The sequence below is a fragment of the Cloeon dipterum genome, chromosome 1 (assembly GCF_949628265.1).
Source record: "Cloeon dipterum chromosome 1, ieCloDipt1.1, whole genome shotgun sequence".
In the NCBI taxonomy this organism is placed as follows: domain Eukaryota; kingdom Metazoa; phylum Arthropoda; class Insecta; order Ephemeroptera; family Baetidae; genus Cloeon; species Cloeon dipterum.
In genome coordinates this window covers 14,651,766-14,665,764 of record NC_088786.1, presented here as the reverse complement: position 1 = coordinate 14,665,764, position 13,999 = coordinate 14,651,766, and the positions used below count along the sequence as shown (strand labels likewise).

At 38.5% G+C, this 13,999-nt stretch overlaps 5 protein-coding genes across 10 annotated transcripts in view; all 5 read left to right on the top strand.

Moving 5' to 3' along the window:
- LOC135939542 (cell adhesion molecule Dscam1-like) overlaps window positions 1-471 on the top strand; it is a 98,221-nt gene extending 97,750 nt beyond the window's left edge. For all 6 annotated transcript variants that reach the window (XM_065484017.1, XM_065484034.1, XM_065484018.1 and 3 more), the window contains one exon: window positions 17-471. In XM_065484017.1, the coding sequence (XP_065340089.1) occupies window positions 17-68 (52 nt within the window). In that variant the 3' untranslated portion in view covers window positions 69-471. The remainder of the gene's footprint in view (window positions 1-16) is intronic.
- A 216-nt stretch (window positions 472-687) lies between these two features.
- On the top strand, window positions 688-3,733 carry LOC135947866 (sodium/hydrogen exchanger 9B2-like). Its single transcript, XM_065496838.1, has 11 exons — window positions 688-883; window positions 937-1,071; window positions 1,126-1,201; window positions 1,257-1,365; window positions 1,420-1,631; window positions 1,914-2,096; window positions 2,147-2,322; window positions 2,384-2,490; window positions 2,852-3,160; window positions 3,249-3,350; window positions 3,406-3,733. The coding sequence occupies exons 1-11, from the start codon at window positions 877-879 to the stop codon at window positions 3,595-3,597; spliced, it is 1,608 nt and encodes a 535-aa protein (XP_065352910.1). The 5' UTR covers window positions 688-876; the 3' UTR covers window positions 3,598-3,733.
- A 47-nt stretch (window positions 3,734-3,780) lies between these two features.
- LOC135947867 (sodium/hydrogen exchanger 9B2-like) lies at window positions 3,781-5,879 on the top strand. Its single transcript, XM_065496839.1, has 8 exons — window positions 3,781-4,040; window positions 4,095-4,306; window positions 4,363-4,545; window positions 4,604-4,779; window positions 4,842-4,948; window positions 5,005-5,313; window positions 5,448-5,549; window positions 5,601-5,879. Exons 1-8 carry the CDS (start codon window positions 3,948-3,950, stop codon window positions 5,871-5,873), a joined length of 1,455 nt encoding a protein of 484 aa, XP_065352911.1. The 5' UTR covers window positions 3,781-3,947; the 3' UTR covers window positions 5,874-5,879.
- Window positions 5,880-6,358: 479 nt separating this feature from the next.
- On the top strand, window positions 6,359-8,834 carry LOC135947868 (retinoid-inducible serine carboxypeptidase-like). The gene is made up of 9 exons (XM_065496840.1): window positions 6,359-6,488; window positions 6,541-6,782; window positions 6,836-7,066; window positions 7,127-7,237; window positions 7,427-7,643; window positions 7,704-7,877; window positions 7,935-8,012; window positions 8,407-8,561; window positions 8,617-8,834. The coding sequence occupies exons 1-9, from the start codon at window positions 6,434-6,436 to the stop codon at window positions 8,713-8,715; spliced, it is 1,362 nt and encodes a 453-aa protein (XP_065352912.1). The 5' UTR covers window positions 6,359-6,433; the 3' UTR covers window positions 8,716-8,834.
- Window positions 8,835-9,576: 742 nt separating this feature from the next.
- LOC135948614 (retinoid-inducible serine carboxypeptidase-like) lies at window positions 9,577-12,874 on the top strand. The gene is made up of 8 exons (XM_065497973.1): window positions 9,577-9,839; window positions 10,672-10,913; window positions 10,972-11,202; window positions 11,263-11,373; window positions 11,537-11,762; window positions 11,827-12,006; window positions 12,230-12,307; window positions 12,380-12,874. The coding sequence occupies exons 1-8, from the start codon at window positions 9,782-9,784 to the stop codon at window positions 12,685-12,687; spliced, it is 1,434 nt and encodes a 477-aa protein (XP_065354045.1). The 5' UTR covers window positions 9,577-9,781; the 3' UTR covers window positions 12,688-12,874.
- The last annotated feature ends 1,125 nt before the right edge of the window (window positions 12,875-13,999 follow it).

The following is a 13,999-nucleotide window of genomic DNA, read 5'->3' as shown; positions in this document are numbered from 1 at the left end:
AAATCGTTAATTTCAGATATAGACAAGAAAGAGACAAGGAGAAGCAGGATTACACCATCCACGTTTGAATAGACTGATCAAAGAGTTGACTGCATGAAGGACATTTTATTTTTATTTTCTCACGCAGCTATCACCGTGGAAATATCCACGTGGAATTATTAATTAATATCAATATTTGAATTTGTCTACGAAAAAACAATGTTCAATGTAAGGTGTTTCCACAAAATACATTTCCTGGTCGCATGCATCTCTCCTACACAACCGCCTACCCACTCTTTGTAAATGATTAAAATTATTACCCATTTGTGATTTATTATCAGTGATAAAATGTCATCAAAAGAACCTGCATGAAAGTTTAAGAGTGCTTCATAAAACTATATGGAAGAGAAAACTGTCGAAATGTTACAATTACTATGACTGGAAAAAAGTTTCAATGAGAGTTTTTATTAAATCTCCCTTTTTATGTGAAAATCGTCATTGTTTCATTTGCTCACACCAATCCTGTATAGCAAATTTGTACAAACAAGATATATTTAAACTAACTGGATTTACGTGTATGTTTTAAAACTAACAAAATAACACTATTTGTTTTCCTTTTTTAACGATCAAAGTTATTTTTATCTACATACACCTAGTTCGATAACATTTTAAAATGTATTTGACAGCTGCTTTTTAACTCTGGCACGTAACGAGAAGGTGCAACATTTTGCTGAGCAAGGTGCCTCAGGTGTTTGCAAACGCGATTAGGACTGGATAAACACGCTCAAAACAAGCAACCAGGATATTTCCCCATTGAGTCAAGCACGCGAGGCAGTGAGTGGCCAGCAGTTGGCACCAAGTGGTTCAGTAGATAACATTCTGACTGGTTTGAGCAACATGACTGGTATTGGTTTTTTTATTTTTTTATTTTACAATAGAAATTAATTTGTAATTAAGTCGGTGGCGAGCAAAGCGGAAGCCGACCAAGTTTACCCAGAGTTGTGTCTTTCGCCAAGATGGAAAATGACTTTCAAAATTTCTCCGACGCTTATGTGAATCCTGCTTTTACTGCTGATGAGAAATACGAAGAAGGTGAATTTATTCCATTATAGTTACAATTTTATTTTTTACTTAATTCTTCCTTAGCTAAAGTACCAGATTGTTCACCAGCTTTGCCCAATGAATCGGTGCCTACATTCGGGCCAAGTGGTAGCTCATGCAGGTGAAAAAGTGTACAAATCACTAACTTTGATTTAAAAACATTCTGATTTATTTAGCGTTTGTTGCTACAAATTTTGGAGTAAAATTAAAACATTCCTACCAACTCGATTGAGGACCACGCGACTCACGGCACTTTGGTTACTTGGATTCGCCTCGTGGGGGACAGTGAGAGCAGATTAACAACGATTTCACAGAATGATATAAATTTCTTTTAATAAGGTCCTTCTTCTTGTCGGCGAAGATGCTGCTCCGCCGAACGGGAAATTGTGGCTGCTGATCTTGTTGTCTGTGGTCGCGAAAGCGGGTGGATGGCTGGCCATACAGTGCCGCTTGCCTGGGCTCTTAGGGATGCTATTAGCGGGGATGGCCCTTCAAAGTGCAGGTGTGGTGTCCATTGAAGGGCCTTATCTGGGCCTCATCCGAGTAATAAGGTTTGTTCACTGCGCTTGGCCTATATTTAAAAAAGAAAATTCCTTAAAAAATTACAAGGAAAGAGAATCTAAAACAGAAGGGAGCCATTAAAATAAACTGTTGTATTATGATATAATTTTATCAAGCTTTTAAAATAAATGTTAATTATAAAGTCACTTATTGTCATAGCTTAAAAAAGAATATATATATGTATATATATATGCCATCCTAAATTGTTTATTTCCAAATATGTGCAAGTTGTATTCTTCACAATAGAAGTGCAATTTTATTTTCCTTTCAAGGAAAGCATCGCTTGTTATCATTATGATGAGAGCCGGCCTTGATTTGGACCCAAATTCTGTGCGAAAATTGAAATTCACAATCCTGCGCCTGGGTTGGATGCCGTGGGCCATTGAAATGTGCTGCGTTGCAGCAATGACCAAGTACCTGTTTGACCTGACCTGGTCCTGGGCTTTTATTCTTGGGTAAAACCATATCCTTTAAAAATTACAAACTCATGATTTAATTCTCTCAGAGCCGTGGAAGCAGCAGTATCGCCCGCAGTGGTGGTTCCTAACTTGATCCTGCTCCGGGAGAAAGGATTTGGTGTTGTTCAGGGAGTGCCAACCCTGGTGCTCGCTGTCACGGGCATCGAAGATGCAATTTCCATCGCCACTTACGGAGTCATAAGCAGCATTATGTTCAGCACAGGTTAAACAAATTAAAGCATTAAACAATTTGAAGTTTTTAAAATTAATTTTGATGTTTATAGGCTCACTTGTTTTCTCCATCTTGCAAGGACCGTTGTCAGTTTTAGCAGGAATTGCGACAGGCGTTATTATTGGCTACCTATCAAAATTTGTTCCAGACAAGAATGACGTAAGAGTTAATCAATATCTAAAATAAAGCTTACAATTTAAAACTTTAGCCAGATTTTCTTCCAAAAAAAACTTAAAATTGTTTGTTCTTTTGCTCTAGATTTATTCGTTAAAAGAGAAACAATCTCAACCACTAAAAAGTTATTTAAAGTGAGCTTTAAACAGATTGCAATGCAATTGAATTTCCTGGACTATTTGTTGAAAACTAAAACATTTCTAAACATCACTAGAGTTGAGGCTATTGATAAAACCATTAGTCTTTATTCTAATTTGAATTAATTAAATGTACTTTTGTAAGACTGAGTGTTAATGTAAACTAGAATTCATTGTATATTGGTTGTAACAAATTTTTTTCTGATCAGCCTTACGTCATCTCGATCCGTGTGTTCCTGCTGCTGCTGGGTGGACTGGTGGCCGTGTTAGGATTCGACCGCTTGAGCCTCTCTGGTGCTGGTCCTTTGGCCGTGATTGTGGCTGCGTTCGGGGCAGGCACGGCCTTTGCAAACCAGGGTTGGCCCGTTGGCCAGAACCAGGTCGCTCTCACCTTCGGAGTACTGTGGCAGTTTTTTGAGCCAGTTGTATTTGGACTCGTTGGCGCTCAAATCAAAGTGGCCGAGCTTCCGGCCAACACTGTGGGACTCGCGACCGCTTGCGTGTTTGGCCCAGCCCTCGTAAGATTCAAAATTTTTAAATTAGTCAAATTCCCCGAATACTTGTGTTTTTGTATTTGTTAAATATTAAAAAACTCATATGTCTCAGGTGCGGTTTATTGTCACCATGGTGCTTCTCTCCGGCAGTTCTTTGAATTTGAAAGAGAAATTTTTCGTTTCCCTTGCGTGGATGGCGAAAGCAACAGTGCAAGTGAGTTTTAGTCAAAAACAAAGATTATTTAATCTGATTATCATATGTGAACCAGGCCGTTCTTGGTCCTGCTGCTCTTGACTTGGTCACGAACTCTAAAGACAAGGAGCTGGTGGAGTCTGCAAATATCATGTTTATTGTTTGCGTCATCTCAATATTGCTCACTGCGCCCATCGGAGCGATATTGATAGCTACAACTGGGCCTAGGCTGCTTAGAAAAGCAACCAATGCAGAGGAAAGAAGATGAGGAATCGTACACAAACTTTGCATATGCATAGATATTTATAATAATTCTGAACTAACTTATTTTGTGATAGCAGAATTCATTTGGTATACTCAGGCAATAAAACATAATTCTATCCCAATATTGTCTTTGGCATGCTAAAAATGCATAAGTCATATTCATATCAGATATAATAACTATATTATGTATGTTGCTTTAATATGGGACCTAGCATAAGATCTTATCAATGACCTTATCAGCCGCCTGCAATAAAACTGCGGGTGTCATTTAGCAGGACACTTTTATTCTCACAGTCACTGCACACCATCAGCACAAAAATTTATTCAAATTATTGAGTTTAGAGTCTTGGATAAATGGCAAAACGAAACAGATCGTTCCTACCAGGCCGACAGAAAGTGGCTAGATTCACAGCGTTGTGCTTGCTAGTAATATTTGCCTGGTGTTCTGTGAGTATTTAATGAGTATATATTTTTTTTAATTAAATTGATAAAAAATTTCAGGCTCTTCTTCTAATAGGATCCGACGCCTTGCCACCAAATGGGCAATTATGGCAACTGATCCTTTTGTCTGTGGTTGCAAAAGCATTTGGCTGGCTCGTTACGCAATTTCGACTACCTGGGCTGCTTGGAATGCTGCTGGCAGGAATACTCCTCCAGTGCGTTGGATTTGTCTCGATCGAGGGAAAATATTTAGGATTAATCCGCATTATCAGGCAATGTCCATTATAATATTTTACCCCATCCCATTGAGCTCATCGTGTATTTTTAGGAAGGCTTCCTTAGTGGTGATTATGATGAGGGCGGGTCTGGATTTGGATCCAAAATCGGTGCAAAAGTTGAAGTTTTCGATTATGACCCTTGGTTGGATGCCGTGGGCCGTGGAAATGTGCTGCGTTGCCGCAATGAGTTGGTGGCTGTTTGAGCTCTCGTGGTCTTGGGCTTTTCTGCTTGGGTATTTCGAAACTATATATTATCTATCCATGATTATTTATCGGCCGATCTCTCTGCAGGGCAGTTGAAGCTGCCGTTTCCCCAGCTGTTGTGGTACCAAATTTAATTTTGCTCCGAGAAAGAGGGTTTGGAGTAGCGAAAGGAGTCCCAACCCTCGTGCTTGCGGTCACTGGCATTGAAGACGCGATTTCTATTTCAGCTTTTGGTGTTATCAGCAGTCTAATACTCATTACAAGTATTCTGTTACTTATTTATTCGTTTCTTTTATATTTTGATAAAAAAAATATTGTGTTATAGGTCCTGTTGTGTATTCCATTATAAAAGGGCCTTTATCAGTTATTGTTGGTATCATATCAGGATGTGTTACTGGGCTGCTCTTCAAATTTGCACCTGACAAGGATGACGTAATGAGTCAAATAGCATGCTGCTTGTACCAATTAATTTGCAAATTTTATTTCAGCCGTATGCAATTTCGATTCGAATTTTTCTGCTGCTTCTAAGCGGTTTTTTGATGATTTTGGGATTCGACTTTGTCGAGCTACCTGGTGCCGGTCCACTGGCCGTGATCATAGCCGCTTTCATGGCAGGTGCCACTTTTGCCAACCAAGGTTGGCCCGTGGGTCAAAATCAGGTCGCTCTAACCTTCGGAGTGCTCTGGAAATTCTTTGAGCCCATAGTGTTCGGACTGGTGGGCGCTCAAATTGAAATATTTGAATTGCCGCTACAAATGGTTGGTTTGGCAGCAGCTTGTATTTCAGCTTCAGCAATAGTAAGTTATAGCATAATTAGAAGCAAAGGCAAAATTCGTGTAAAAAACATAAAGAGCACAATATAAATAAATATAAATGAAGATGTTTTAGTACCTATAGAGATATTATTTCACATACTTACTTTTTAATATAGGTAAGACTGATAACGACACTCATTCTTCTGACTGGAAGTGGATTCAACGTAAAAGAAAAAGTTTTCATATCAATGGCATGGATGGCGAAAGCCACTATACAGGTATTTGGTACTAAAATGTAGAGCCCTCTCGCTTAATGAAAAATATCTCAGGCTGTGCTTGGACCAGCAGTGGTTGACATGGTTCGAGACTCAGATGACTTAATCCTACACGAATCGGCGGATATTGTATTCAATGTTTGCGTCACCTCAATTTTGCTGACTGCGCCAATCGGCGCGATATTGATTGCGGTGACAGGCCCTAAACTTCTGAGTAGGGGAACTGGAACGTCGCTCGAAAGAAGGAGAGTAGTTGTTCGACGGCAGAGTAGTGAATTTACAAATTTTATTAAATCTGATAATAGTATCATGTCCTCTAGTCTGTAAAAAAGCCTTATATATTTTAATTTATGTTTTACCCCTTTTACCGTTTAAACAGCAAAAGATAAAAAAATATGAAAAAGGCTAATTAAAACTAATCAACGTACAAAAAATATTTTGCATTACACACGCAGTGTTGTATTTAAAAGTCAAGGGAATCATTACTCTGCAATTAATTTACCTTTTATATAAAATTCTAACTTAATAGTAAAAAATGTTGTAGCTGTAATTGTTAAAAAATGCTTGAAATAACATTTTTCAGTTATTGCTTGAAACACTTGATTTGAATAAAAAAATAATTAAAGAGAACCAGAAATATTAATCTTTGTATTCAAATCGTTGTATAATTGAATTGATGAGCGTACTCAAAAGTCAAAGCCACTTAAAATTCAAATCAAGTGAAGAAGGATCAAATTTCATCACCATCTTATCATATTGAATATTAGCACAGCAATTTTTACTTCGCAACTAATCACGCCAGAGATCAATCTTGTTATTCTTGAGTACCCCTGATTACGAGCTTATAAGAAGCTGAGATTTTTTTGCTGAACACTCAGTCTTGGACAATGGGCAGATTGGCGGTAACTTTGATCCTGGGCCTCCTGGTGGCCCATGGAGCTGGTAGGCGAAAGATTTTTTTCCAAATTCAATTCTTACAAATGGGCCTAAAAAGTGGGAGCTCCGAGCCAGAAGGCCATTCCCGGCCCCGGCGGCGAGGACTGGGCTTACTTAGACGTGAGGCCTGGAGCACATATGTTCTACTGGCTGTACACGTCGACCGCGGCCACCGACCCGACCACTCTGCCCATCATCATCTGGCTTCAGGGTGGCCCAGGCGGCAGTAGCACGGCTTATGGCAATTTTGACGAGATGGGTCCTCTTGACGTCAATTTGCAGCCCAGGAACTCCTCATGGGTAAGGAAAATAAGCTGAAAATAAAAGCGCATCTGTAACCGTGGACATATTAGGTGCATCACGCCAATCTGTTGTTCATCGACAACCCTGTCGGTGCTGGATACTCATACGTGGATAACTTGGCTGATCTGGCCACCGATGTCTCCCAGATCTCGGCCGATTTGCTCGAGTTCATGAAGCTGTTCTACGTGAAATACCCTGAGTTCATCGACACTCCCGTCTACTGTTTCTCCCAGTCCTACGGTGGAAAGATGGCTGCGCACTTTGGCCTTGAGATGGATAGAGTGAGTTGCCGTGAGATTAAATATGCTGATTTAATTAATTTTTCTTTTTTCCCAATCTAGGCTATCAAGGCTCAAGAGATTGTTAGCAACTTCAAGGGAGTCGTGCTGGGGTCCTCCTGGATTGATCCTGTCGAGTCCACATCCAGCTGGGCCGATTATCTTTTGCAGACCGTATGGAAAAATAATACATTTTAACTAAAGTTACCCTTAAAACAATTAATTCTAGAATTATCATATCAATCGCAACTAAACTAAATTAATCCATTTTCAGAAGTAGATTATTTTGAACTTTTTCAAAATTTGGCTTACAAAATGCATTGAGCTAGATTAATGTTTCCTCTTTTTTTCTGGTACGCGTAGAGCATCCTGGACACAAGGGGCCGCAACATTGTTTTCAACAGAGCCGAGGAGTGCCGCAGCAATGCAGCAAACGGCCTGTGGGCCGAGGCCACCCAGTGCTGGTCGGACACGGAGGTCCTCATCCTTATCTACGGTCACAATGTTGATTTCTACAACATCCTTTATAAGACCTCACCAGGCTTCCTCCAAGATATCCTCGACACCAAAGATCCCAAAAGTGGGTTCCGAAGACATTTTTCTGTTTGAGAAATAAAATAAAAAAATCCGCGTATTTTAGAGAGAGCGTACAAACTAGCCGTGAGGCAGTCCAAGGCTGTTGAAGACATCATGAACGGAGTCATCTACGACAAGCTCAGCGCCACCCTGCCCTACCTGAACCCTTGGGACGCCCAAGGAGACGCCGTTTTCGACGCCAACTGGGAGGACTTCATGAAGTCTGCTGTAGGAGCTGGTAGGAATTATTTCAGTTGGAATACAATTAAAATTTCATAAAAACAAAATTCCCCAGTCGAGAGTCTGCTCACCGACACCGAACTCACTGTGGCCATTGATAACGGCCAGCTTGATTTGATCTGCGACACTCCAGGTAAGTGTCAAAAAATAGGTTTTATCTTATCAGCGGCTCATTTGTTTGTCCTAAAATGAAACAAAAGAATATTTGGCTGGTTCAGAGGAAATCTGATTTAAACGCCTAATGAGATTATTTAGACGACAAACGCATCTTTTTTTATCGTCAATGATGTGCAGGTCAAAACTCAACGTCTGCTTATGCAGCCTGAATTGCACTAGAGTTTTGCGAATCTGCATGAATTACGTAGAATTCATTTGCTGTTAAATAACTTGCAAATAGGTATTTTTTAAGTGAGGTTTTAATATTTCAGAGATAGAATTCGTCAGTAAGAACTGGAATATTACATTATAATCCATGTATTCTTTTGAGGCTAACTGAAACTATACCCGCAATTTTTAATTTTTTTCAGCTCAACTGATCTGGTCCGAGAGAATGAACTGGGCTGACGTGGGCAGCTGGGTGTCTGCTTCGAGGAACGCCTTCACCGTCGACGGCCTTACTGAAGGATACAACAAGCGTTTTGGTCGCTTCAGCTTCTGGTGGATCAACCGCTCCGGACACTCTGTAATGATTTTATTAATTCAATGAAACTGCTGCTTGAACGAATTTGATTTTCAAGGTTCCTTTCGACAACCCTTGGGGATCAATTGTGATGATGCGCGACGTCGTCGGACTTCCACCTCAGAAGAATGTCAAGTTTGTCAAGGACGAGCAGTAAAAGACGTCAAGACAAGGAAGTCACCAATCTGGTCTCCGCTTGCGATAAGGGATTTTTGCAAGTTCGAGCGCTTCAAGTTAACGAATATGTAAAAATAAAGTGGCAAACGAGCAAAGAAATCTACATAATAATATAAAATCATTTTGTCTCCCTCAAATTTTTTATCATTTTTGCTAATAAAGTAATGAATAAATGAATTCATTAAATTATAAATTTAATCATCACATTCGAACTTATCTGTTGCATAAACAAAATAATTACGCGTATAGCCACGATTGCCATAATATTGTGGTTTAAAATTTAACACCGTTTTGACCTTTCGCAAAAATGTAAAATGTCAAGAAAAATTGCAACAGAGATTTAATTTTCTTAAGGTGTGATTTAATATCTTTCTCGTGAGCCCCACGAAAGAAACATTTCAAAACACTAAAGAAGAAAATATTTTTCATTCCTTAAAACATTATACACTGCGCATCAATCCATTTCCATTGCCAGCAATTATTTTTTTATATTTTCCTGTCTAAATTACTGGGAATTCCGTTCAAATAAGATAAGCAGACGTGTTGTCCCAACCATACAAAATAGGTTAACATGATTTTCATTGTTTTGTTTCGCAAACTGATTACTACGATTTTCAACATCACAGTATTTATTTTTAAATTTATAGAAACTAAAATATGGTCAGGCAAAAGGTGCAGTCCGCAATTATGTTGTGATAATTGCATCATAAATAGTTGTCTCCAACACTACACGTTATCTCACGTGTGTGCCTATCAAAACAAGTTTTAAAGCAGCGCGCTGTTCGCATAATATTATGTACGGTGCGATAAAAAGCACTTTTCGCGTCGCACGTTCAAGTGTTGCTAGCCTGAGGCTCTCTACCTTTGGATACTCTCAACTAACCTTGCATGACCTGAGACACATATACCTTCTAAAGAATCCTTTTGTAACGGAAAAGCGTCGCTGATTTATTTAAATGACTTCACCTTGCTCATAACGGATTTGTGCAAGCTTATATAAATTGGTCGCCGTCTTCTCCATTGCATTCATTACACTGGAGACCACTATGAAAACCAGATCGGTGGTCACAGTCATCCTCGGGCTTTTGCTTGCTTCCAGTGCAGGTACAGTGTTCCTAAATTATCTAAGTTCAAGAAATCCTAAATTATTTTAGATTTTGCCCTGGTTAGATTCAATGGTTCGTGTTATTATGAAATCTTTTCTAAATCTAGCTAGTGAGCATTGACTTAGAAATTTTGGTCGATTGACAATTTTTTCTCACGAAATTGACAAATTTCAACATTTCTTAAGGATCAATTCATGAAATATAAAAAATATTTAACTCCGATTTTTTTTGCCAAAATTAAATTTAAATTGCAACAATGGTGATGAAAATATACTCGATTTGTTCTGGAATTTTGAATTACTTCTCAGGCTCTCCGTATTTTTGCTCTGGGAAAAATTCATAGCTTCAAAATTAACATTTTTCTTTTATTTTTAATTTCTTACTCATTTATTGTTTTCGAAAGCATCCGACAAAAATTCTAGAAATTCACAATTTATGTGAAATCTAGCAAAGTGCATAAAAAACGTTGTAAGAATTGCATGTATGTTAGCTCAATTTTTGTTCCAAAGAATATTACGGATGCACCAAAAAAATCACTGATTTCACCATATTACGAGAAAAACTTCTCTAGCAAACCCACCTAAGCCTGTTAATTGGAGAAATAAAATGAAACGTTAAGTAAATAATAAATAATATATTCCACAAATATATAAAAAAAGACCGGAAATAATCGACTAAATATTCCTGAGTCTACTATTACCTAAATCAAATTTTACCATTTTGTGAATTGTAAGTTTCATCTATGCCAAGTAATTTGGAAATAAATTTCAAGAGTTTTTGACAAGATTTAATCACAGTGTCCCTGATGTGAATTTTAAACGTTATTGCAGAATGTGTTCCACTGAAAAACACGACCTTGAAGGCTGGCAGCGAAGACTGGGGCTATATGGACGTGCGGCCCGGCGCGCACATGTTTTACTGGCTATTCACGTCGACCGCCGCTGAGGACCCAGCCACCCTCCCGATCATTATCTGGCTGCAGGGTGGACCTGGCGCAGGCAGCACCGGCTACGGCAATTTCAAGGGCATGGGACCTTTGGACATTGATCTTAAGCCAAGAAACAACTCATGGGTATCTTCTGTGGTACGCACTTCTTCATTCGTGACGCAGAGTTGCCTTTATGCTTTAGGTGCATCACGCCAATGTGATTTTCCTGGATAATCCGGTGGGTGCCGGATACTCATACGTCGACAACGACGAAGATTTGGCCACGAATGCAACTGGAATCGCTCTAGATTTGGTCTCGTTCATGAAGCTGTTTTATGAAAAAAATCCGCAGTTTGTTAAAACGCCAGTCTACTGCTTTTCGCAATCGTATGGAGGGAAAATGGCAGCCTTTTTTGGGGTTGAAATGGATAAGGTATATATTTCCCAATTAACTATATTTGGATTTGAAATGATTAACCGTGGAAACAAATAGGCTATGAAAGCTGGGGAAATCGTTGGAAACTTTAAGGGAGTAGCTTTGGGATCTGCGTGGATCTCTCCAATCGACTCGACCACCAGCTGGGCTCCATATCTTCTTCAAGTGGTATAATTTCATTTTTTGACACATTTATTATGGTATATAAACTCACTGAAGCCTTATTTAAGCATTTAAATTGGTTTTAACAAATTATTTAGATGTATTTAATGTATTACTACATATATTTAAATATCCCTTCAATTGCTAACAAATGCCCTCTTTATGACAGGGCATCCTTGACACACGTCGGCACAATATAATCAGCAAATACGCGGCAAAATGCCGTGATCTCGTAGACAATAAGAAATGGACAAATGCAACGCAATGCTGGGCCAACACGGAGGTGCTCATCAGTATTTATGGACATAACATTGACTTCTATAACATTCTCAAGAAAACTTCACCCTCCGATTTGAACGAAGATGACCTTAAAACATTTAGTAATAACCCTTTCGGTATGTACAAATTTTGATAATAATCCTTCTGGGAAAAATATTATTAAATTGATTCGTTTTACAGCCATGGCTATACAATTTGCTTTGCGCACCACAAACACCCAGTCACTTACTGATTTGATGAACGGCAAAATTTTTGACAAGCTGAGTGCAACCCTACCATATCTGAGCACGTGGAATTCTCAAAGCGCTAAAGTTTTTAAAGCAAATTGGGACGATTTTATGCAGCCAGCTGTTGGAGCCGGTAAGTTTTGGGATGTAAAAATTGGACAGCAAATTCACCTATATGTATTTTAATTAGTATATTTCTGTGTGATAAAATTTTACACAAGTTTTGGTATTATCAAAACCAGAGAAGGAGCAAATTAAAATTTATGTTTATTAGATGGTAAAACTAAATCAATTCACGAAAAAATACATAAAAGCTTAACGATTAATTGAGTCTTGTTTCTATCTTCTTGAAATAGTTGAAACTTTGCTGGAGGACTCTGAATTGACAGTGGCGGTCGATAATGGACAACTGGACTTGATTTGTAACACACCAGGTATTCAAATTCAATTCACTTTTTTAAAGAAATTGTCGTTGTCCTTTCACATCTAAAGCGACTTAATTCCAGCGCAACTGATTTGGGCGGAAAAGATGAATTGGTCCAATTTGTCAGACTGGGTCAATGCTCCCAGGGACGCGATCACAGTGCACGATTACACCGAGGGATACGTCAAGCGATTCGGCCGGTTCAGCTTTTGGTGGATCAACAGGGCTGGACATTCTGTTCCGTATGACAACCCTGAGGGAGCTATTGCAATGATGCGCAACATTGTTGGACTGCCAGATCAGGAACACGTGGAGTTTTATAAAGAATTGTCAACCAAGACGGAAAATATCATAAAGCTGAATACATTGAAAATGAACCCAATTAATTAGTAATGGCAAAGCTAAAACTTTGTGCATCTATAATGCACTTGAAAACATAATTTGTAAATCACATTATTTATTTTTCATTATTTCATTTCATACTATATGAACTATTCATTTTTGTCAAGACATCTTTTTGAACAAATGCAAAACAAGATCTGAAAATATACCAATAAATTGTTTGAGATGAAAACAACTGACTTCAATTGAAAGACAATTATACCACCTAAAAAAAGCAAGAACTTCATGTAGATGAAAAACCGATGAATTTCAAAGGAAACTAATTTTTGAATTCTCGGTACTCGCAGAGCCTTCAGTTAGTTCATTCTCCTTCCAACAGATGTCACTCGTATACCGTTCTCGTGTCGACGAAATCCTACCCCTGACAGCAGAGCCGTGTCCACAGAGCGAAGTAGCTCAGAGCACAAAGAATTACGCGGGTAATAAAATTTAGACGAAGTTAAAATGGCAAATAAATATTATTCATAGTCTTTAATCACAGAAGCGATAAATTAGTTCAGCATTTTCACAAGGCATAAATATTACTTGGCAAAAAGGCTCTGTTTTTAGCTATAATGATTATTAGATTTTATCTAATACTGATTATTTAAGCCATAAAAATATCAATCGCTCACAAGTATTTTAAAAAATGTTTTAGCTGTGGGATAAATTTTAAGATTTTCTAATCAGGGTCAAAATGGTGGAATGAATCATGAGTTGCCCTGATCCCGTTAAGTCTCAATAATCGGTAAACCGTCAATTCTCTCACAGTTTTTGAGCACTATAGGTAGCTGCAATTACGCCGAAAGGTCGAGCAGAAATGATAAACAAGTTCCTATTGCCGAAGAGAGAGAAAGGGCAGTAAAATGCGAACCATCTCGTTAGCACCGTAATTTTAATTAAAGTCCAGGTCACCGATTTGACGCTCGTTGTTTCGCGTTTGCACATAAATAAAGGCGGCTCAATTACCAGATGCGTGAATGAATTATCGTCGGCTGAGAATTTATTGACGCCTCTCTTTCTCACACCGTAGCTAATATTAAGGGCTATTAGTCGGACATAATTATTTCTGCGCTGCGGCAGCATGATGCGTGTACTCGTGTTGATGGCCACACACGCGCTCCGCCTCGACCTTTCAACCACAAAAAACGGCTAGAAAAACCACTCTCGTATTTAATTTTAAAATGTGGCTGTGAAGTTTCTCACAATCAATTAGATCAACAATCTTTCTCTATCTGAGAATCTCTAAAACAATACTAAATTAAGTACCAAAATTAAAATATTATTTTGTGTCTTTATTTTTAAAATATATCTGTTTAGA